Here is a 26,316-nt window from a genome sequence, read left to right on the forward strand (position 1 = left end):
ACAAAGCGGCCAACAGTGAACAACTCCAGGACAACACGCTACTATAGTGTCATGCAGTTCTTTCTCTCTCTCTCTCTCTCTGTTGCCTTTAGAACAGAGAACATGTTTTATTTTCTGTGAGCTATGGGAGGACTGGCGATCCTTTTTCTGGAGTATCGCAGGCAGGTCAGATCTATTTACGTGTCAAGTTCAGTGGTGTGCATTCATGAAGGCCAACGGAAGCCAGCCCCCCCCCAAATAATAATATTTTAATTTATATTTTTTGTCAGGAGAAAGCATCCGAGCGAGGGAAACAGTACCCCTATGTCTCTCTACATGTAGGCCATCTATCTGATGCTGTCTGGTCCAAACAAGTATGAAGTTGTTGTCGTCCATAGCATTGAAGGCATGTGAAGCCAGTGAGCACATGGCCTCCATTGACAAGACAAATATACAAAATTAGCCAATCAGCATTGAACTAAACTGAGCGAGCTCAACTATGAATGGTCCTGGCGGAATAAAAAAAAAGTGTCAAAGGAAGCCTGCTTGGATTTGGCATCTCTCCTATCAAGTTGCTTTGAGAGCACACATCATTAACAGAAACAACTTGAATTGTTGCATCTCGTTGTGTTGTTCTCCTCCAGTGGCTAGCTAGCTAGTTAAAATTGGCCCCTAAATTAGCCATGGATGGAGAGATGGATTTGGACGGTTTTACTTAATTCTCTGTACTGGCCAATGATTATAACGGTGGTTCTGATCCAACCATTAATTCAAATAATGGTTGGATCAGAACAAATATTCAATATGTACAGTAGCTAGATGTAGAAGGCTAATGTTAACTAGCTAACGTTGCCCGTGAATGGAAGATGGGCTAATGAGCAAAATTTTTAGCCAGGTAGCCTAGGACAACAAAAAATAAAAGCATGCACTGTATGACAGAGTGACAAACCATTTTGTCAACATGAAAGAGAGGAGGACGGCATTGGCGTTTCTCTACAAGTAGGGTGAGTCAACATGTTTTTTTACTTGCACGAACACATACACACACACGCGCAAACAGAAATCAGAACCATGGACAGCCACATCATATTCAGCTTATGTTGATTGGACCAAATTGTTTTTGGTATCTTTTAGTTGTCACTGCGTTAGACTAAGCAGAGGTGATTTGATGATGATGAAATGTTGAAGTTGAAATGGTGCTGTAATAGTGGCGGTAGCTCCTGTTTTCTTTGCTACTTGTGGTAACTCTCTGTGGTTCCAAATAAATTGTTGTTTAGTGGACCGAAAATGTCGAAAACATTAACTTGCTTAACCATGCTGTAGGTCATGTCTGTTACATGCAATATGTGTTGTGGACTTCACCAGGGGGGGATTTTACCCATGCACTGCTGCTGGGTCATGTTTGGGTTTTGACCTGAGAGCACAGGTAGGTGAGATTCTTCAGGAAATCACTGAAATGGATCAATTAGCTCAGTTGATGAAGTGAAATGTCTTGTTGCAGATATTTTCCTACCAATTGAGACAATACCTTTGTGCAGCTTGGTTTGAAATGCAAGTCATTCCCAATTCTCCATCTGACAGAACAAACAGCTGTTGAAATCTGCTCTGTGTGTAGGGAAGGAAGGGAAGGTGGGGCGTAGTGGACCTGTCTGACACTTTCAATACAGTCCCTTTGCATTAGCTTGGGAAATGAGAAGTGTGTACGTGTTTGTTTGTTTGTTTGTGTGTGTGTGTGTGTGTGTGTGTGTGTGTGTGTGTGTGTGTGTGTGTGTGTGTGTGTGTGTGTGTGTGTGTGTGTGTGTGTGTGTGTGTGTGTGTGTGTGTGTGTGTGTGTGTGTGTGTGTGTGTGTGTGTGTGTGTGTGTGTGTGTGTGTGTGTGTGCGCGTGTGTTTATGTGCGTGTGCGTGTGTTTATGTGCGTGTGCATGTGCGTGTGCATGTGTGTGTGAGTGTGTAAAAGTGTGAGGGGCCGGGAATAGTCACAGCACTCCCCCACCACTCTGACTAGGTGATTGATGCGGGCTGGGCCTGGAGTGTGTTGAACGGCGAAGGAGGCCAGACGGAGCAGCCTGCTTCCCAGCTACCTGCCATCCGTCACATGTGATCTCAGCAACATCGGCCCATCGGCCAAGCCAGGAGTGGGATTACCTCCAATGGGCCGTAAAATGGTCCGTTTGGACAAGATACATAAACCTTTCCACACAGGGATAAGGAGCTTTAGAAGCATAAGTGACAGACAGTTGGATGCTAGGTATTATATGGCACAGTATATGGATGCATACTGATATGTATTCTGTCATACATTCTGTCATACATTCTGTCATACAGTATCATTATAATGATATCAGTTTCTGACCATCTGTTTCCACCTTGCACTGGCGGATGTACAGAGATTCCTACAGTATGCAATGTATTTCTACTATCAATCATAAAAGGAAAGGTGTGATGCAGTGGTTGCCGTAGGTCTCCCTACGAGCACAACTGCTCTTTGTTTACAACACAGCTGTGGCAGCTGTCAATCACCCACTCTATGGCACGCTAATTGCCATGGTGACATGTGTGTGACCGGGAGCGAGAGCCTTTTTATTGGAGAGCGTCATGCTGTCACGCCAGAGGGGGGCCGTCGGTACCAAGAGCCTATGACAGGGTAGCTATAGGAGTCAGAAATAAACGGTGGACAAACTGGCTCCAGTACAAACACATTATACAATAAGTATTGCCTGCAGGAAAACTTGCACATATGGTTCAGGGTATATGACTCCACAAATATACTGTAGAGCTGGGACGATAAACAGAACATTTTTGACACCAGCCACTTATCAAGGGCATTTTACTAATATAGATAATCACAGTAAGTAGCTTATACTAGAGAAAGGTTTGAAATTAAATAAGTCTGCTAATATGGGCACAAACACACACACACACACACACACACACACACACACACACACACACACACACACACACACACACACACACACACACACACACACACACACACACACACACTTTCACATAACATATAAGAGGGTCTCCTCATTCACTGCTCTCTGACATGAATGTGGGGGGAACATATTGCGATTGGGCTAATTGATACAGAAGCCTTCCCATTTCCACCTGCTCTGTAAGTACACTGCTCGATCATTAGACCTTTACCCATAAACCCCTTCTCTTTGAATTAAGCCCACACTCCTCCGGCCAAACACAGCGCCTCATCAACTCTCTAATACGTCTGGATGTGGACTGAGTGATCCCTCCAAGTCTTAATGCAAAGCACAGAGGAACAAAAGCTCATCATACAGTGGTTACTGCTGAGGAATGTGTACGGTATGTATAGCATGGTATTTTGGGAGGAGTTAAAGGGAACTTTCAAAAATGTTCAACTTCACATTCATCATCTCCAGCACCACCCCAACATGTGAAAATGGTGCGTTTCAATGTTTTGTCATAAGAAAGGTAGAGGAAGATGAGTGTTTCCAATGACATCATCAACTGATGAAATCACACCGATGATGTCATTGGAAAAACCTATTTTACTCTATATCTTCTACTACAAAACCTAGACACGCGAAATGTTCACATATGTTGATGTTGGGGTGGTGCTGGAGTTGATGAATATGAGGTTTCAATATTTTGAATGTTCCCTTTAAGGTAAAGAGGGGCTGTGGGAGTTATCATGGCAAATGAGAGTGATTGTGGACCCCCCATATAGTAGACATTCAAAGTAACACTGGTAGTTACATGATAATGATCTTCATAGTGATAACCGCTATGATGTCCTGTCATAAACCATTCGGCTCGCTATGGCTACACCAATGACAAGGTGACATTTCCAGATTTTACTTATCCCATAGTTTTCACGCGATACTGAAATAAGACCCAGCATACTATAATCTTCATACATGTAGCATTTTCAGGAGGTGCATGGATTTCTATGACATTTAAAAATGCAACATTTGCAGGCATGATGTCGAAGTGTGTGTGTGTGTGTGTGTGTGTGTGTGTGTGTGTGTGTGTGTGTGTGTGTGTGTGTGTGTGTGTGTGTGTGTGTGTGTGTGTGTGTGTGTGTGTGTGTGTGTGTGTGTGTGTGTGTGTGTGTGTGTGTGTGTGTGTGTGTGTGTGTGTGTGTGTGTGTGTGTGTGTGTGTGTGCGTGCGTGCGTGCATGCATATGTACGTGCGAGAATATGTGTGTGTGTTTGTGTTTGTGTGCGTGCATGTGTACGCGTGTGCATGCGTGCGTACGTGTGTGTGAGAATCTGTGTGTGTGTACGCGTGTGTGTGTGTGTGTGTGTGTGTGTGTGTGTGTGTGTGTGTGTGTGTGTGTGTGTGTGTGTGTGTGTGTGTGTGTGTGTGTGTGTGTGTGTGTGTGTGTGTGTGTGTGTGTGTGTGTGTGTGTGTGTGTGTGTGTGTGTGTGTGTGTGTGTGTGTGTGTGTGCTTCAGCTAAGATGCCAGCTCAGTACGTGTGAAGGCTCAGGGGGAATAAGAGGATATTAAGCCAGTGCATGTTTTGTTTGACAGAAGAGAAAAACAGGAGTTTTGTGAGAATTGCTAAACATAGCACCATCTTGACACCACACGTATTCTCATTAGACACATTCAGAGAGACATAAACACACAGAATCACACACACACACACACACCTTTGAGCAGTCTGGTCCGCAAAAGGCAATGCCCTGGGTGATGTCCAATGGCCAGCCTCTAAACGGTACTGAGATAAACACTGAGACCAAACACTGAGCTAAACAGCCTACCAGGCAGGGACTGTGGCAACTAGCACAGACAGCTTGTGACATATTGCTCCGATCATACACACATATCAACAACACGCATGCACACACTCCTAAAACGTACAGTTGGCGTACACACTCTGATAAGCATAGGGGCAAGGAGAGCAGAGATGAGGAGAGCATAGGCAAAGGATGGACACCCACTCTCAGCCTTTTTGACAGGCCCATAACAGCCCCAGGGGGGAGAAGGCCTAAATAGCTTCATGGCTGATATAATAAAGCTCAGGCCCATCCTAATCATGCAGTGTGGTGAGATACTGATCTGTCCTCCACTGATCTGACCCATTGCCTCTTATTATAGTTACTTCTTTCCTTTCCTATGTGCTGTATTGCGATGACTTTTTGCTGAAGCCAACAGTGTACAGTTTCTTGTTCAGGTACACCAACGACTTGCATTTAATTACCAGCCAAGGTTTAAGATCAATTCCCATTCGTATTTAAACTGAAGAGCTCTGGACTTACAGTATCTGACAACCCTTCTGTCATCCCATACTTCCCTGAATCTGTTTCCGTGCTGCTTTTGCTTTCTGTTTCATACACAGACATGGGAAACTAAAATGTGAAAGTATGCCTTGGGGCATGTGTATTAAAGTCTTCAAAGCATTTTCATGTAAATTCAGAGTTCCAACATTATCCACATGGCCAATTAACGGGACAGTGCTGAAGGAAGGCCCGTACAGACAAAGCCGGAGGCTACTGTTTAAATCCACACGTGTTCTGTGATCTCTCCACGAACAGTATCACGGACAACAGCCCAAACTTTGCATTTGATGTTCTTAACTGGCTGGCCCTGTGGAGTTATGGCCATGGGAAATTAGATTTCTCAGCAGTGTCCACTTTGGACTTTGAGCTCTTCGAATACCATTGGGGTCCCATTACATTGCCTGGCTAATTCACACAATAAGGTCTGATTCAAAAGTCTGGTTGCGCTAAAATGTTCCGAATTATTTTCTATCCCTTCCAACCCAAATCTCTCACACATGATACACCCCTAGTGTGTCAAAAAAGGCAGAGCAAATAATCAGTGTTGTATGCTTAATCCCAATCCCTTTGCTCAGTGTCACTGTCTGGCCCCTAATCAGTTGTACTGTAGATTGGGGGTGGGCGGAGGAGGAGATCTCACAGAGAGGAGCAGGGGCCCTCATTCGTTGACATAGGGCCCTACTTGGGATGACACAATGTTGATAACGCCGGGGAAATCCCTCAAGGGAACAGGAGAATGTGCTATTTTTATCGAGCAATCTGGAACTAGGGCTGGAGATGAAAGAGTAAGCACCTTTTTTTTCCCCCTCCGTGTTGAAGGAGAACCAAGGCGGAGAAGCTGTCACCGTTAATAACAGATTAATATGTTCCTCACTGACGTTCTGCTAAAATATCACCTACTTTCCCAGGGCTGCATGGGGGAGTATATGCCTTCCACATTTAAAAAAAAGACAAAGTAACATATTTGAGCATAGTTAGACTAGAAAAACAGACAGATTTTCTTTATCTCAGTTGATCGTTGATGACTGTGATTAGCATTTTCCTTTGAGTTGCTTGTGCGTGTGTTAGATGTTGATGCTTTGTTATTTATTTAGTGTTTACAGTAAGTGTTCAAACATTGTCGTTCAATGTTGTCCTATTCAGTGCTATATCCAACACATTCGATGTACATTATCTGGTGCAAAATGGCTAGCTTCAAGCATCCGAATCACAAGTTTGGCATCATGTAGGCCTATTTGTGTCACAGGAACCCATGGGATCTCAACATAATATTCCACTTCATATTCAGAGAGCGCCAGCCTATCTCAAAGTGTCTTTGGCTGGCTTTTGTGGGAGCTGTCAGTGTAATTGCTAGATAATTGTGGAGAAAAGCTGTTTTCTCCTGCTCTTTGAAAGGTAATTTGTAGGTCTTGCCTGAAGACAAAGTCAACAAAAGCTTGATTAAATTGTTGATGTATTCAATAGTTTTTTCATTACATTACATTTGCCATTGTCTGTGTTTGATGCTCATTTTCGGGAGGGCGCGGGTCCCATCACTCACTTATACTAATTCATCACTTGTGTGCTATTTCAGCATAATCAATTTTGCCTCAACTAAAGTGAAGTCCTTACCATACCCTTGTCGACCTCTAATTGGTCATCTCATTAAAAACACACTCAATTAGAGAGACAATGAATCCGATGTCCAATGATGCTACTCAACTAATCCTAATGCTAACACTGCAAAGCCCAACCCCTTCGAGCATGCTCAGTGTGTTTCAGAGCTCCCCTTTGGGTGGTCACCCAGACGAGATCCAAACAGCATTAGCCATGTTATTTTGACACCCATTTTGGCTGGGTCTGGTTGCTACACGTTGCTCGTGAGCACACCAGATGAACTGTCCTGTGTTGACATGGAGATGGATCACTTCTTTCCACAGCTAGCAGTGTAAGGCAGGCCTCTGTCTCATGCTATTACACTGAGGCCATGAGGATGCATACAGCATCTCTCTATGTCAAATTGTGAAACAGTGAAGCCAATAAGACATCATTGGTTACCACCACTAAACATGATCAATTATCAGGTACCTTGAATTTCTAAGTGATTGTTCCCATAAATCCATTATAAGCCTTACTAAACATTCAATGGATAGATATCGCTAAAAACCAGTGTATCCGTATCCATCCATATCCTTTTGTCATCTGTAGCCTGCCTATGAGTCTAAACAGCTTTTCAACACTGAACTCCGGTGCCATCATACGTTTTCCCAAATGTATCACTGAGAAAGATTAATGGAGCAGACTGAGGCATGTTGGTTTCTCATTCCTCTTCATGGAGTTTGTGTTAGCTCAGGGCAGCAGGTCGCTGGAACACAGATTGCCTTATTAATTCAGAAGCATTAGGGGGACAGGGAACACCACAGCATGATAGAGATAACAGTGTGAGGCAATGATAACCTTGTGAACCAAGGTGAGAATTAACCAAAAAACACATTGAAAGAAAAGACCTGGCTTATTCACTCAGGAACGATAAAGTTGGTCGTGGCACACTGGGAAAACTAAGCGTGTCTCCCAATATGTTTACTACCATGCTGTACACCGTCATACTATATGCTCGATCTCTGATGACGTTCTCTTGCGCATGTTCTTGTTAAGATGAGAGTGTGGAGAAAGCAACACATTTTACACTTGAGAAGCATTCGCAGATTAAACAAGATGGCTACATAAAGCAAAAACAAAAGTTTAACTTCAGAATGATCAGCTAGCTATATGTCAATAATGTTAATCTAGCTAGCTAGCTATATGTCAATAATGTTAATCTAGCTAGCTAGCTATATGTCAATAATGTTAATCTAGCTAGCTAGCTAAATGTCAATAATGTTAATCTAGCTAGCTAGCTATATGTCAATAATGTTAAGTTAGCTAGTTTTACATGTAAAAAAACAACCTAAAACTAATCCAACTGGGCAAAATCTGGTTGAATCAACGTTGTTTCCATGTCATTTCAACAACAGACATTCAATGTGATAACATAGACAGGTTGGTTGTTTAGCAACAAAACCAAGTGGTGCGCAATGATGGGGCAAAACAGACGGGTTGGCTTAGATTGTTGACAACATGTAAGATATATTTTGTCTGTAATGTTTATTGAAAACACAAATACATTTGCACAATGAGCACTTGTTGTCTCTCAAATACATTGTTGCAGTTGTTGGTTAGTTAGCTACCACATTTTTTGTCATATTAGCACTGAACTGAAATCAGTCAAAACACCTCAAAACAAGACATGGTATCAATAACAAGATGAAACGAGCTGAAATGAGCATCTTACGATTCCCTTCATGGCAGTTTCTTGTCATTTTGCTAACAATCTGGCCATCCAGCACCAAAACAACACGTTGACTTCTGCCCCATGGACGCACGCATATTGTTTTCATGGCATTGTCTATTGAATCAACGTGGAAAACTGATTGGATTTGCAAAAAAGTCATCACCGTAAGGAAATTTCCTATTTCTTTTCACACAACTATCAACCTATATTAAATGAAATTATGACATTTTATGTTGATTTCACATTGAATTCATTTTAATTGACAACTCAACCAAATGTAAATCAAAACAAGATGATAAATTGACATATGTGACCAGTGGGATGTTTGTATACAGTATGCAGGGTAGATTTTCAACGTTAGCTACACATTTTTCATGGGTAGTTATCTAGCTACCAATTCTTCGTCAGTTAGCCTACGATCTACGCAGACTACTGTGGATATTTTAGGCAGTTAAACATGTCAAAAGGAACACAACATGTATTCATTAACAAATGAAGATAAAATATTGAAGTCCGACAACATACTGTACATAAGATGTAAGTGGGCAACTTTTCAGTTGGAGTTAATTTTCTCTCGCTTCATCTAAAAAAAACAGCCGTCATCGTTTTGAATAAATTTTGCATATTTTTTTACGTGGTTGCGTCATGTTACGTTAACAATCCTGGGAATATTTCAGTTGAAACTTGCTTCGATGCTTGCTTCTTATTGTGTACAAATGGAGTTCACATCTGAGAACTGTTCTCCGTGCTCTGTTTGGACCATTCCCCGCTCCAATTAGCGTGATCGAAGCACCGAGGTATGCATACTGAGAAACACTTGAAGTCTCTGTTACAATATCCACACTAGCATACGACCTGAATGAGGCAATGTGTTCGACATTCAACGTGATATCCTAGTATGGACATGAGGATGTAGCCTGAGACTTTATGTTACAAGAACAGCGCATATCAGAACTCAAGTTCCATGAAATACTAGGTTAACTCACTGCCAGGTTTGAGGTCAATGCCATTTAAATTCCAGTCAATTCAAAAAGTACACCAAATTCCAATTCCAAATTTTCCTCATTGAAAAGCATTGAAAATTGTTTGAATTTCAGTGTACTTTCCGAATTGACTGGAATTGAAATGGAATTGACCCCAACCCTGCTCACTGTTGCCTGTTGATTTGAGGCCGGCGAGTGCAGCCAAGCACTAGGTACAACCATTTCTCCACAGTCAGTCTCTGTGACTGAGAGCCTTGTGAAGCCTGCAGTCACTGTTATTCTGCTGGGTCAATCATTCAAGCTATGTGTCACCGCATCCACTGGGCTCCAGCAGCCAGTCCCTGAGGGCTTCACCACTTGTTCTGTGCAATAAGCTAAGTGATTGAGACATTCATCATCATTTTTATGTACTTGCATGAAAGGTGCCCCCGGTGCAAAGTTCAAGACTTTTGAAGAACACCGAAGCACACGAATGAAAGTGCCATTAGTGGGAGATGAGGAAAGAGGGGAAAAGGAAAATGTCAAGTATGACAGGTTTGACTCCTATTTGCTTCCCGATTGAAGGCCCATCTTGTTTGTAAATGTTTCTGCAGCAATAGCAAGAACATTATGGCTCACTAGTATGGCTGCAAATATTGTGTATCCATTAGAATATATACATGTATGTATGTATGTATGTATATATATATATATATATATATATACCTGTCACCGTTGAAAACATGCTGTATTTAATACATTTCATATGCATTGAGTCTTTACAACATTACTGATACAGTTATATAGAGATCCAATTGGTCAAAGTAGCCTGGCTGTTAAGCTAATGAATGGTTGGTTCACAGCCTAGAATCCATGACCAAATTGATCGTCATATTTTGTCCTTGACAGGCCAAGTAGCATTGGCATTGGCCTAAGCAGTCTGATTGATGCTTCCACCCCGTAGGCATAGGCCTTCTTGTATTCAACGGTGATATACATTTATTTACAAATGTTAACTGAATATAGCTTGGTCACCACTTTTCCTAGCCTGGTGTACCAGCCCGGTGACAGGTAGCTACAGATAAAGTTTGAGCATGTTTTTTAAAGCAGGAAAAGAATCCTGCAGCAGCAGGAAATGTTAATTATTACGTGGATTATAATTAATGGACATTTCTGAATGGATTGATACATTTTTCATAAGGGAAAATCAAGTCTGAAATTCCAAAGTGGAATCTACACATTCAGTAGTCTTTTTTAACCTCAAAGAAACGAACAAGTTCTCCTGCTACAGGGTGATCAAATTAAGATCCTACATCTATAATGCACCCTCTGGTAGAATGGAATGTAATTATTTGGAAAGGGTCCTCCTAAGGGCCGTTGCAAGCCTGAATGTTGAATAAAATTACATTTGAACTTACTTACATTTGAACTTACTTACTGGTTGTCTGGGTGTTGGTCCTTATGCTGCTTGAAATTTGAGACAATATATGCACAGGAATGTATTATTAAACCAACTTTTAAAAACGCTGGTAGTGCGTTCGGATTTCTATCACCTGAAGTATGAGTAAAACGAGCTAGCTATCACTGGCTGGTCCGCCAGACTACCCTTCTCCCAATATTACTTCCTCATGCCTTGCTGTAATTGTCATTGCAAAGGAAAAGGTGCAACACTCGCTCACCTTCATCAGAGTTCTGTCCTTTTCATAATCAGACCATAAGCAGAAATGTAAGCCGGAAGAGGTAAAAAAATGAAATCTAACATCTGACATTAACTCGGGTGGATCTCTGAATTCAGAATGTGCAGGATGATTGTACAAGGACACTTGGTGGATGCAAACATTTCCACACAGATGTAAGCATGTTGATGTTGGAAGGAGAAGACAGTGTACTTGAACTGATCATCGTGGTTGTTTCCTGATTCTGAGAGGCCTCAGAGAAACTGTTCCTGAGCCACCATGCAGCGAAGCCCCTTTCATTACCACCACATCTCTTTGAAGACATTTATCTCCTTCATGACACATCTAAAAGACAGGCAAGGAGAAAAGGCTCACTAAATATGTACTTTTAGCAAACTTCACGATAGAGAACAAAACTCTGCATGCATGCACACACACAGACACACATACACAACCACTGATTATTGCAGATATTACAAAAGTAAAACATATTACGGCTTATGCAATCCACTGTATTTGTTTGGTAGTCAGTTATGTTACAAAACAGCTCCTTCAAATGCTCATTTTTTCCCCAGTCTACTTTACGTAAAGGTTGGCAAAAAAATTGAAGATAGTGAAAATGATCAATAAGGACAAACGCTGGATGAGTCAGTGGGAATAGATCGATTCAAGCGGATATGGGGGTTGGATCTTAAAATAGCGATGTCTGGCAGAAAATAAACATTGGTTGTTGTTGTTGTCGGGTTGCTTCTGTTTCTTTGGGTCTTCTTTTTCAGACAGAGAGACAGACTGGGCCTCATTTTGTTTTTTCTCTCTGTGATGAATCAGACATCCGTCTGTCTCTATCTCAGTTTGGGCTAGTTGCATGGTTGGCTGGCCAAACAGCAGCTTGAACAGTGGGGTAAGATATGGGTGGGGGGCTGTATTAACCCCTTACATTGTCAAACATTCAATGAAGGGAAACAATCACTGGCAATATTGTAGTATGAAAGAAGGAAAATAGCTAACAGAGAAATACCATTATTTGGATAGAGGGGGATACATTGATAATAATTGGGAAATAAGACACTTCAGTTGAAAAAGTACCATTTGTCAAACAATCAATCAATAGCAAATATAGCTGCGAGCAGCAATGAATGGGGTTCACAGGATGATGGAAATCATTTTGTATGACAAAGCTAGCACTCTATAATGTAGGGACTATCTTCCTTTATGTGCAATCATCTCTCAATACCATTTTGAAAAACAGAAATACCTTATTTACATAAGTATTCAGACCCTTTGCTATGAGATTCGAAATTGAGCTCAGTTGCATCCTGTTTCCATTTATCATCCTTGAGATATTTCTACAACTTGATTGAAGTCAACCTGTGGTAAATTCAATTGATTGGACATGATTTGGAAAGGCACACACCTGTCTATATAAGGTCCAGTTGACAGTGCATGTCAGAGCAAAAACCAAGCCATGGGGTTGAAGGAAATATCCGTAGAGCTCCGAGGCAAGATTGTGTCGGGGCACAGATCTGGTGGAAGTGTACCAAAACATTTCTGCAGCACTAAAGGTCCCCAGAACACAGTGGCCTTACATCATTCTGGAAGAAGTTTGGAATCACCAAGACCATTCCTAGAGCTGGCCGTCCAGCCAAACTGAGCAATTGGGGGAAAGGGTCTTGGTCAGGGAGGTGAATAAGAACCTGATGTTCACTCTGACAGAGCTCCAGAGTTCCAATGTGGAGATGGGAGAACCTTCCAGAAGGACAACCATCTCTGCAGCACTCCACCAATCAGGCCTTTATGGTAGTGTGGCCAGACGGAAGCCACTCCTCAGTAAAAGCCACACAAAGGCCCGCTTGGAGTTTGCTAAAAGGCACACAAAGACTCTCAGACCATGAGAAACAAGTTTCTCTGGTCTGATGAAACCAAGATTGAACTCTTTGGCCTGAATGCCAAGCATCACGCCTGGAGGAAACCTGGCACCATAACTACGGTGAAGCATGGTGGTGGCAGAATCATGCTGTGGGGATGTTTTTCAGCGGCATGGACTGGGAGGATCAAGGGAAAGAAGAACAGAGCAAAGTAAATAGAGATCCTTGATGAAAACCTGCTCCAGAGCACTCAGGACCTCAGACTGGGGTGAAGGTTCACCTTCCAACAGGACAATGACCCTAAGCACACAGCCAAGACAATGCAGGAGTGGCTATGGGACAAGTTTCTGAATGTCCTTGAGTGGCCCAACCAGAACCAGGACTTGAACCCAATTGAACATCTCTGGAGAGACCTGAAAATAGCTGAGCAGCGACGCTCCCCATCCAACTTGACAGAGCTTGAGACAATTTGCAGAGAAGAATGGTAGAAACACCCCAAATCCATGTGTGCCAAGCTTGTAGCATCATACCCAAGAAGACTCGAGGCTGTAATCGCTGCAAAACGTGTTTCAACAAAGTACTGAGTAAAGGGTCTGAATACTTATGTAAATGTGATATATTTCAGTTTTTTATTTGTAAAAAATCAACAAATTTACAAAAAAACAAATTTTTCTTTGTCATTATGGGGTATTGTGTGTAGATTGATTAGGAAATAAACAATTTAATTAATTTTGGAAGATGGCTGTAACATAACAAAATGTGGAAAAGTCAAGGGGTCTGAATACTTTCCGAATGCACTGTATACATAATGCTTATATACCAAATGTCATGGCCCCATGTCCATCTGTTCAGCCCTTATAGTCCTGTATGGTGCCATCTAGTAGGGTAGCATGGCCGACTTTGAATGCAGCAACTAATCATTCTCAAATTCATTAGATGTTAGTGCAATGACTGGAAGTCTATGGGTACCCATAGAATTCCAGGCATTGTGCTAATGCTAGTTAGCATCGGTTTGCAAAACTACAGTACCTCGAACTTCCTTCATACTGGACACCGGGACATAAATCACGAAGTATCCCTTTTAACATGTCCCATTGAGGCCCATTGAGACCAATGTCTCTTTTTCGAAGGAGGCCTGCATTACAAGAGCACCAAGCAAGTACACATTAAAAGTTAGACACAAATACTTCATCTAAGACTGTGTTTTAAAAGACAATTTGTCATTGATCCAAATGCCCAGGTATCCATAAGAAAGGACATGCTCCAAGTTATCCAGCAGTTTTAATTAAAATATAATTACAATTAAAATGCTCTATGTTGAGGGGTATTTTCCCCAACATCATTATTTGTTGAATGTTTGTGATATTATGTCCTGATATGTTGAAATGCATATGAAATGTGTATGTACTAGCCATTGATATTGAAACTGGTGAAAAGGACTGATTGTTCATTTGTATTAATTGTTAATAGATGAAATACCTATTTAGGTGCTTTTTGGATTATCACAGTGTTTACGTTTGGACTTTAAACCTGTTCATGTGAAAACGTGTTTTTGGAACACTTCATATGTGATCACATGTATAGTCTCATATTATCACGTTGCTTTTATCGCATGTTATCACATTAACTTCACATGTACGATTACATAACAAAAATGGTTTTTGGAACACTTCACATGTGAAATTTGTGTTTTTTCCATAAGGGTAAGGCTGGAGTGTAAACTCAGCTGTGTGAAGAACTTATAAGAACTTATATGCACAATACCTAGTTTGAAGGTACTCTGCCTATTAAGTGTATCTGCTTGTAATCTTGAAAGTCTATACAGTATGTCAGTGTTGTCAATGTCTTGTAAATGCTCATGGATCTAGCTCACCAGCTATAAATAAATACCACCATTTGCACCTGAATTCTACCTGACTCCTGATTTGTCACACCCCCCCCCTGACAAGACCTACACACCTCAAAACCCTTTTTATTTAGGGTAACAGTGTGACAGTGTCCGTGGAGGATTGTACAGTTTCTGTGTGAAACAGAAGCACAGTAATAAAACAAAATTAGTCCTTGTTTTTTTATCAAATTACAGCACTGTTGAGCATGTCTTGATTACATTGCAGTCCAATGTGCTATTTATAGAGGTAGTCTCCATCACTAGAGAAGCCCCACTCTCCCCTCACCTCTACTTTACCTGATACTGTAGCACAATCCTATAGAAAAAGCAAGCTATTTACTGTAACAGATACATTGCTGACATCGACTCATGATGGCACTACAGTACGTTCCGATGAGTACAGCAGCTGCAGGCAGCAACACAAGGTCTGCGGATAGCGGTGAGTGTCTGTACTGGAGAAAAATACTGGACCGTCAAGGGTTTCTTTCATGCGGATTACTATCACATTCACAAAGCTGTCATATAGTTGTCGAGCTCCTATTACATACAGTATGCAAGGCCAGATATATTACAGGGCCAAGGCCAGATATATTTCAGGGCCAAGGCCAGATATATTACAGGGCCAAGGCCAGATATATTACAGGGCCAGATATATTACAGGGCCCAAGGCCAGATATATTACAGGGCCAGATATATTACAGGGCCAAGGCCAGATATATTACAGGGCCAAGGCCAGATATATTACAGGGCCCAAGGCCAGATATATTACAGGGCCAAGGCCAGATATATTACAGGGCCAGATATATTACAGGGCCAGATATATTACAGGGCCAGATATATTACAGGGCCAAGGCCAGATATATTACAGGGCCAAGGCCAGATATATTACAGGGCCAAGGCCAGATATATTACAGGGCCCAAGGCCAGATATATTACAGGGCCAAGGCCAGATATATTACAGGGCCAGCTATATTACAGGTCCCAAGGCCAGATATATTACAGGGCCAAGGCCAGATATATTACAGGGCCAGATATATTACAGGGCCAAGGCCAGATATATTACAGGGCCAAGGCCAGATATATTACAGGGCCAAGGCCAGATATATTACAGGGCCAAGGCCAGATATATTACAGGGCCAGATATATTACAGGGCCAAGGCCAGATATATTACAGGGCCAAGGCCAGATATATTACAGGGCCAGGGCCAGATATATTACAGGGCCAGGGCCAGATATATTACAGGGCCAAGGCCAGATATATTACAGGGCCAAGGCCAGATATATTACAGGGCCAAGGCCAGATATATTTCAGGGCCAAGGCCAGATATATTACAGGGCCAAGGCCAGATATATTTCAGGGCCAAGGCCAGATATATTTCAGGGCCAAGGCCAGATATATTACAGGGCCAAGGCCAGATATATTACAGGGCCAAGGCCAGATATATTTCAGGGCCAAGGACAGATATATTTCAGGGCTGAGGCCAGATATATTTCAGGGCCAAGGCCAGATATATTACAGGGCCAAGGCCAGATATATTACAGGGCCAAGGCCAGATATTTTACAGGGCCAAGGCCAGATATATACAGGGCCAAGGCCAGATATATTACAGGGCCAAGGCCAGATATATTTCAGGGCCAAGGCCAGATATATTTCAGGGCCAGGGCCAGATATATTACAGGGCCAAGGCCAGATATATTACAGGGCCAAGGACAGATATATACAGGGCCAAGGCCAGATATATTTCAGGGCCAAGGCCAGATATATTACAGGGCCAAGGCCAGATATATTTCAGGGCCAAGGCCAGATATATTTCAGGGCCAAGGCCAGATATATTTCAGGGCCAAGGCCAGATATATTACAGGGCCAAGGCCAGATATATTACAGGGCCAAGGCCAGATATATTACAGGGCCAAGGCCAGATATATTACAGGGCCAAGGCCAGATATATTACAGGGCCAAGGCCAGATATATTACAGGGCCAAGGCCAGATATATTACAGGGCCAAGGCCAGATATATTTCAGGGCCAGGGCCATATATATTACAGGGCCAAGGCCAGATATATTACAGGGCCAAGGCCAGATATATACAGGGCCAAGGCCAGATATATTTCAGGGCCAAGGCCAGATATATTACAGGGCCAAGGCCAGATATATTACAGGGCCAAGGTCAGATATATTTCAGGGCCAAGGCCAGATATATTTCAGGGCCAAGGCCAGATATATTTCAGGGTCAAGGCCAGATATATTACAGGGCCAAGGCCAGATATATTTCAGGGCCAGGGCCAGATGTATTACAGGGCCCAAGGCCAGATATATTACAGGGCCCAAGGCCAGATATATTACAGGGCCAAGGCCAGAATATTACAGGGCCAAGGCCAGATATATACAGGGCCAAGGCCAGATATATTACAGGGCCAAGGCCAGATATATTACAGGGCCAAGGCCAGATATATTACAGGGCCAAGGCCAGATATATTACAGGGCCAAGGCCAGATATATTTCAGGGCCAAGGCCAGATATATACAGGGCCAAGGCCAGATATATTACAGGGCCAAGGCCAGATATATTACAGGGCCAAGGCCAGATATATTACAGGGCCAAGGCCAGATATATTACAGGGCCAAGGCCAGATATATTACAGGGCCAAGGCCAGATATATTACAGGGCCAAGGTCAGATATATTTCAGGGCCAAGGCCAGACTAAACTGTGTTACTGTATCAACAAGCACAAAAAAATGATTGCATACAAACACTGAGAGAGAAAACAGTTGCACTAACACACATAGGCCTATTATTGTGTACACACACACACACACACACACACACACACACACACACACACACACACACACACACACACACACACACACACACACACACACACACACACACACACACACACACACACACACACACACACACACACACACACACACACACACTGCCAGTCTCCTACTCCAGCCAACTGTCCATGGAGAGGTGGAAGTGCTCAGACAAAGAGACAAATTAATTATTCAAGGAGCTCCCTGCAATCCATTACATCACATGTATTATGAAGGAGTCTGATCTACAGTGCCTCTTAAAAATCTATCATTCCCAATGATGATCCTAAAACAGCAGGTTAAAGCATTTTGACCATCGACAAAAGACTAGCTGATAGATACAAGAACATATTAAATACAGTAGGTACAAAAATATAATAGTAAAGGCAGTCGGTGTACCTTATTGTTGTAGTGTAAAATGAGAAATTTGGTTATATGTTTCTGTACATGATCCAACTCTTGGATTATTGAATTTACTTAATAAAAATGGCTGAAATGAGTAAGCCTCTACTAAAAAAAATGGGACAAAATATAACCAATACAATAATACAATGACAAGCAACATAATGTGACTATCAAGTGCTGTGATACATGTACAACATCAATCAAATACAAGTATACTATCTGCCATTGATCAAGTGGTACAATGATTCAGATTTTACCCATTCATGGCATTCAAGACATTGTAATGTGACTTGCCATAGGCCAGTGTACAGGTTTATGGAAGGTATGAATCATAAAACACACACACACACGAACACACACACACATCCACACACCCACACGCATACACGCAAACACACTCAAATCAATCAGTCAGTCATGCATCCATTAGACATAGCTACCTCCATAGTAGTCAGGTTGCATCGATGGGTCCCAGCAAACCAGCCGTCCGCAGAGCACTGGTCGATGTCAACATCCTGCAGATTGACGTCCACTCGAACCACACCCCTAAAACAGAGGAAGAAACAATGATGTACTACCAAAGCCCGTTACAGACTATCTATCTGTTATAGGGTATATCTGAATGTACTTGTCAATATACAGTACTCGTCAAAAGTTTGGACACATCTACTCATTCAAGGGTTTTTCTTTATTTTCACTATTTTCACTAATATGGAATCATGTAATAACCAAAAACAGTGTTAAACCAATCAAAATATATTTAGTAGCCACCCTTCGCCTTATTGACAGCTTTGCACACTCTTAGCATTCTCTCAACCAGATTAACCTGGAATGCTTTTCCAGAAGTCTTCCAGGACTCTTGAAGGAGTTCCCACATATACTGAGCACTTGTTGGCTGCTTTTCCTACACTCTGCGGTCAAACCAAACTCATCTCAAACCATCTCAATTGGGTTAGGTCGGGTGATTGTGGAGGCCATGTCATCTGATGCAGCACTCCACTCTCCTTGGTCAAATAGCCCTTACACAGCCCGGAGGTGTGTTTTGGGTCATTGTCCTGTTGAAAAACAAATGATAGCCCCACCAATAGCAAACCAGATGGGATGGCGTATTGCTGCATAATGGTGCCGACAGAGAGTGCTGCCGTGCTTCTAGCTCTTAGGAAACTTTGCAGTATTTTGGTTTTTTTAATGGTTATTTCTTACATTATTAGCCCAGAATATTCTTTGTGTTATTTCATACAGCCGGGAAGAACTTTTGGATATCAGAGCAGTGGTAACTCACCAGCACCACCAGCATTACGACCAGGAATACAACTTTCCCGAATCGTATCCTTGTTCGTACCCCCCAGGGCAATTGAACTGATTCCAGAGGCTGAATCAAAACAGCGCCGGCAGAGGAGAGGTACCTGGAGTGGTCTTCTAGTCCAAATTAGGAGGCGCACACACCACCCACCGCTTCCGAGTATATTACTCGCCAATTATTTTCAGGATAATAAAGTTGATGAGCTCAGGGCAAGGATTTCTTTCCAGAGAGATATCAGGGATTGTAACATACTCTGTTTCACGGAAACATGGCTCTCTCGGGATATACTGTCTGTCCGTCCAGCCAGTTAGGTTCTCAGTTCATCACAGAGATAGAAATAATATCTCCCCGGGAAGAAGAATGGCAGGAGTGCATGTTTCATGATTAATGATTCATGGTGTGATTGTGATAACATACAGGAACTCAAGTCCTTCAGTTCATCCAACCTAGAATACCTCACAATTAAATGCTGACTGTATTACCTCCCGAGATAATTATCTTCGGTTATAGTCACATATATGTATATCCCCCTCAAGCCGATACCATGACGGCTCTCAAAGAACTTCACTGGACTTTATGCAAACTGGAAACCACATATCCTGAGAACGCATTTATCATAGCTTGGGATTTTAACAAAGCAAATTTGAACACATTGACTGTGGTACTCGCGCTGCTAAAACACTCGACCACTGCTACTCCAACTTCTGGGATGCCTACAAGGCCCTCCCCCGCCCTCCTTTCGTGAAATCTGATCATGACTCCATTTGGCTCCTCCCTTCCTATAGGCAGAAACTCAAACAGGAAGTACCGGTGCTAAGGACTATTCAACGCTGGTTGGACCAATTGGAATCCACGCTTCAAGATTGTTTTGATCACGAGGACTGGGATTTGTTCCAGGTAGCCTCTAAGAATAATATCTATGCATATACTGATATGGCGACTGAGTTTATCAGGAACTTTATAGGAGATGTTGTACCCACTGTGACTATTAAAACCTACCCAAACCAGAAACCGTGGATAGATGGAAGTATACGTGCAAAACTGAAAGTGTGAACCATTGCATTCAACCATGGCAAGGTTACTGGGAATATGACAGAATACAAACAGTGTAGTTATTCCCTCCGTTAAGGTAATCAAACAGGTAAAACATCAGTATAGAGACAAAGTGGAATCTCAATTCAACGGCTCAGACACGAAACGTACGTGGCAGGGTCTTGCTTGCTCCCAGGCAGACTAAATAACTTTTTTGCCCGCTTTGAGGACAATACAGTGCCACTGACACGGCCCGCAACCAAAACATGCGGACTCTCCTTCACTGCAGCCGCGGTGAGTAAAACATTAAATGTGTTAACCCTCGCAAGGCTGCAGGCCCAGACGGCATCCCCAGCCGCGCCCTCAGAGCATGCACAGACCAGCTGGCCGGTGTGTTTACGGACATAATCAATCAATCCCTATCCCAGTCTGCTGTTCCCACATGCTTCAAGAGGGCCACCATTGTTCCTGTTCCCAAGAAAGCTAAGGTAACTGAGCTAAACGACTACCGCCCCGTAGCACTCACTTCCGTCATCATGAAGTGCTTTGAGAGACTAGTCAAGGACCATATCACCTCCACCCTACCTGACACCCTAGACCCACTCCAATTTGCTTACCGCCCAAGTAGGTCCACAGACGATGCAATCTCAACCGCACTGCACACTGCCCTAACCCATCTGGACAAGAGGAATACCTATGTGAGAATGCTGTTCATCGACAACAGCTCACGATTTAACACCATAGTACCCTCCAAACTCGTCATCAAGCTCGAGACCTTGGGATCTCGACCCCGCCCTGTGCAACTGGGTACTGGACTTCCTGACGGGTTGCCCCCAGGTGGTGAGGGTAGGTAACAACATCTCCACCCCACTGATCCTCAACACTGGGGCCCCACAAGGGTGCGTTCTGAGCCCTCTCCTGTACTCCCTGTTCACCCACGACTGCGTGGCCACGCACGCCTCCAACTCAATCATCAAGTTTGCGGACAACACAACAGTGGTAAGCTTGATTACCAACAACGACGAAACGGCCTACTGGGAGGAGGTGAGGGCCTTCGGAGTGTGGTGTCAGGAAAATAACCTCACACTCAACGTCAACAAAACTAAGGAGATGATTGTGGACTTCAGGAAACAGCAGAGGGAACACCCCCCTATCCACATCGATGGAACAGTAGTGGAGAGGGTAGTAAGTTTTAAGTTCCTCGGCGTACACATCACAGACAAACTGAATCGGTCCACCCACACAGACAGCATCGTGAAGAAGGCGCAGCGGCGCCTCTACAACCTCAGGAGGCTGAACAAATTTGGCTTGTCACCAAAAGCACTCACGAACTTCTACAGATGCACAATCGAGAGCATCCTGTCGGGCTATATCACCGCCTGGTACGGCAACTGCTCCGCCCACAACCGTAAGGCTCTCCAGAGGGTAGTGAGGTCTGCACAACGCATCACCGGGGGCAAACTACCTGCCCTCCAGGACACCTACACCACCCGATGTCACAGGAAGGCCATAAAGATCATGAAGGACAACAACCACCCGAGCCACTGCCTGTTCACCCCGCTATCATCCAGAAGGCGAGGTCAGTACAGGTGCATCAAAGCTGGGACCAAGAGACTGAAAAACAGCTTCTATCTCAAGGCCATCAGACTGTTAAACAGCCACCACTAACATTGAGTGGCTGCTGCCAACACACTGACTCAACGCCAGCCACTTTAATAATGGGAATTGATGGGAATTAATGTAAAATACTGTATATCACTAGCCACTTTAAACAATCCTATATATAATGTTTACATACCCTACATTATTTCTCTCATATGTATATGTATATACTGTACTCTATATCATCTACTGCATCTTTATGTAATACATGTATCACTAGCCACTTTAAACTATGCCACTTTGTTTACATACTCATCTCATATGTATATACTGTACTCGATACCATCTACTGCATCTTGCCTATGCCGCTCTGTACCATCACTCATTCATATATTTTTATGTACATATTCTTTATCCCTTTATACTTATGTGTATAAGGTAGTAGTTTTGGAATTGTTAGCTAGATTACTCGTTGGTTATTACTGCATTGTCGGAACTACACTCGCATTAACATCTGCTAACCATGTGTATGTGACAAATAAAAAATTTGATTTGATTTGGGTCTACAGACAATCACAGACGACAAAGGAAAAACGAGCCACGTCGCGGACACCGATGTCTTGGTTCCGGACAAGCTAAACACCTACTTCGCCTGCTTTGAGGACAACACAGTGCCACCGATGCGGCCCGCTGCCAAGGACTGTGGGCTCTCCTTCTCCGTGGCCGACGTGATTAAGACATTGAAATGTGTTAACCTTCGCAAGGTGGCATCCCTAGCCATGTCCTCAGAGAATGCCCAGACCAGCTGGCTGGAGGGTTTACGGACATATTCACTCTTTCCTTATCCCAGTCTGCTGTCCCCACATGTTTCTAGATGTCCACCATTGTTCCTCTACCCTAGAAAGCTAAGGTTACTGAACTAAATTACTATCGCCCCGTAGCACTCACTTCTGTCATCATAAAGTGCTTCGAGAGACTAGTCAAGGATCATATCACCTCTACCTTATCTGACACACTAGACCTACTTCAATTTGCTTACCGCCCCAATAGATCCACAGACGATGCAATCGCCATCGCACTGTACACTGTTCTATACCATCTGGACAAGAGGAATACCTATGTAAGAATGCTGTTCATTGACTATAGCTCAGTATTCAACACCATAGTATCCTCCATGTCCATCATTAAGCTTGCGGCCATCGGTCTGAACCCCACCCTGTTCACTTCAGTCCTGGACTTCCTGACGGGCCGCCCCCAGGTGGTGAAGGTAGGAAAAAACACCTCCACTTTGCTGATACTCAACACTGGGGCCCCACAAGGATGTGTGCTCAGCCCTCTCCTGTACTCCCTGTTCACCCATGACTGCGTGGCCTTGCACGCCTCCAACTCATCAGTTTGCAGACGACAGTAGTAGCCCTGACTACCATCAATGACGAGATAGACTACAAGGAGGAGGTAAGGGTCCTGAAAGTGTGGTGCCAGGAAAATAACCTCAACAAAACAAAGGAGTGGATCTTGGTCTTCAGGAAACAACAGCAGGAGCATCCCCCTATCCATTTAGACGTACAGCGTTCAGCGTACATGTCTTTGACAAACTGAATTGGTCCCCCCACAAAGACAGCATTGTGAAGAAGGCGCAGCAGCGCCTCTTCAACCTTAGGAGCCTGAAGAAATTTGGCTTGGCACCTAAAACCCTCACAAACATTTACAGATGCACAATTGAGAGCATCCTGTCGGGCTGTATCACCGCCTGGTATGGCAACTGCACCGCCCGCAACAGCAGGGATCTCCAGAGGGTGGTGCGGTCTGCCCAACGCATCACCGGGGGCAAACTACCTGCCCTCCAGGACACCTACAGCACCCGATGTCACAGGAAGGCCGAAAAGATAATCAAGGACAACAACCACCCAATCACCCCGCTATCATCCAGAAGCCAAGGTCAGTACAGGTGCATCAAAGCTGGGACCGAGAGACTAAATAACAGCGTCTATCTCAACAGCTTCCATCAGACTGTTAAATTCTGTTAAATAGCCATCACTAGCGCATTAGAGGTTGCTGCTCTATATACACAGACTTGGAATCACTGGCCACTCTAATAATGGAACACTAGTCACTTTAATAAAGTTTACAAATGTTGTATTACTCATCTATATTCTATCATATTCTACTGTATCTAAGTCTATGCCGCTCTGATATTGCTCGCCCAATATTTATATATTCTTAATTCCATTCCTTTACATTAGATGTGTGTGTATTGTTATGAAATTGTTAGATATTACTGTCAGATATTACTGCACTGTTAAAGCTAGAAACACAAGCATTTCGCTACACCCGCCATAACATCTGCTAAACATGCGTATGTGACAAATAAAATGTGATTTGATTTTTGGTAGCCATGCTAGTTAAGTGTGCCTTGAATGCTAAACAAATCACAGACAGTGTCAACAGCAAAACACCCCCACACCATCACACCTCCTCCTCCGTCCTTCAAGGTGGGAACCACACATGCAGAAATCATCTGTTCATCTACTTTGTGTCTCACAAAGACACGACGGTTGGAACCAAACATGTCAAATTTGGACTCATGTTAATGTTACTACTTAGCTTCGGCTGTTGGAGGTCCTGACGAATCGTGTCCAGATAAAGCGTACGTAAGTGAAAAAGTTGAGGGAAAAAAAATATATATATATATAAACGGTAATTAAAAAGTAAAAACCGTAAAGTTGTCAGGTAGCAAAATAGGTTGGCAACAAAACGCACAGCAACTCGAAAACAAGTCTGCAAGTTGTGACCGGAAATGACGTGAACACGCTCAGAGATCGGAAAGATATCAGTTTGTCTCTGTGAATGGTTTGTCCTCTGACAAATCAACTGTAAATTTCGGTGTTCCTCAAGGTTCCGTTTTAGGACCACTATTGTTTTCACTATATATTTTACCTCTTGGGGATGTTATTCGAAAACATAATGTTAACTTTCACTGCTATGCGGATGGCACACAGCTGTACATTTCAATGAAACATGGTGAAGCCCCAAAATTGCCCTTGCTAGAAGCATGTGTTTCAGACATAAGGAAGTGGATGGCTGCAAACTTTCTACTTTTAAACTCGGACAAAACAGAGATGCTTGTTCTAGGTCCCAAGAAACAAAGAGATCTTCTGTTGAATCTGACAATTAATCTTAATGGTTGTACAGTCGTCTCAAATAAAACTGTGAAGGACCTCGGCGTTACTCTGGACCCTGATCTCTCTTTTGAAGAACATATCAAGACCATTTCTAGGACAGCTTTTTTCCATCTACGTAACATTGCAAAAATCAGAAACTTTCCGTCCAAAAATGATGCAGAAAAATTAATCCATGCTTTTGTCACTTCTAAGTTAGACTACTGCAATGCTCTACTTTCCGGCTACCTGGATAAAGCACTAAATAAACTTCAGTTGGTGCTAAATACGGCTGCTAGAATCCTGACTAGAACCAAAAAATGTGATCATATTACTCCAGTGCTAGCCTCTCTACACTGGCTTCCTATCAAAGCAAGGGCTGATTTCAAGGTTTTACTGCTAACCTACAAAGCATTACATGGGCTTGCTCCTACCGATCTCTCTGATTTGGTCCTGCCGTACATACCTACACGTACGCTACGGTCACAAGACGCAGGCCTCCTAATTGTCCCTAGAATTTCTAAGCAAACAGCTGGAGGCAGGGCTTTCTCCTATAGAGCTCCATTTTTATGGAACGGTCTGCCTACCCATGTCAGAGACGCAAACTCGGTCTCAACCTTTAAGTCTTTACTGAAGACTCATCTCTTCAGTGGGTCATATGATTGAGTGTAGTCTGGCCCAGGAGTGGGAAGTTGAACGGAAAGGCTCTGGAGCAACGAACCGCCCTTGCTGTCTCTGCCTGGCCGGTTCCCCTCTTTCCACTGGGATTCTCTGCCTCTAACCCTATTACAGGGGCTGAGTCACTGGCTTACTGGGGCTCTCTCATGCCGTCCCTGGAAGGGGTGTGTCACCTTAGTGGGTTGATTCACTGATGTGGTCATCCTGTCTGGGTTGGCGCCCCCCCTTGGGTTGTGCCATGGCGGAGATCTTTGTGGGCTAAACTCAGCCTTGTCTTAGGATGGTAAGTTGGTGGTTGAAGTTATCCCTCTAGTGGTGTGGGGGCTGTGCTTTGGCAAAGTGGGTGGGGTTATATCCTTCCTGT

General features: G+C 43.2%; 1 protein-coding gene across 1 annotated transcript in view; it reads right to left on the minus strand.

Moving 5' to 3' along the window:
• Positions 1-26,316, minus strand: part of gpr158a (G protein-coupled receptor 158a) — a 112,771-nt gene that overhangs the window by 71,527 nt on the left and 14,928 nt on the right. The window contains exon 2 of the mRNA XM_046355982.1: positions 18,620-18,725. Coding sequence (XP_046211938.1) covers positions 18,620-18,725 — 106 coding nt within the window. The remainder of the gene's footprint in view (positions 1-18,619; positions 18,726-26,316) is intronic.

Source organism: Oncorhynchus gorbuscha, linkage group LG07, assembly GCF_021184085.1.
Source record: "Oncorhynchus gorbuscha isolate QuinsamMale2020 ecotype Even-year linkage group LG07, OgorEven_v1.0, whole genome shotgun sequence".
Classification (NCBI taxonomy): domain Eukaryota; kingdom Metazoa; phylum Chordata; class Actinopteri; order Salmoniformes; family Salmonidae; genus Oncorhynchus; species Oncorhynchus gorbuscha.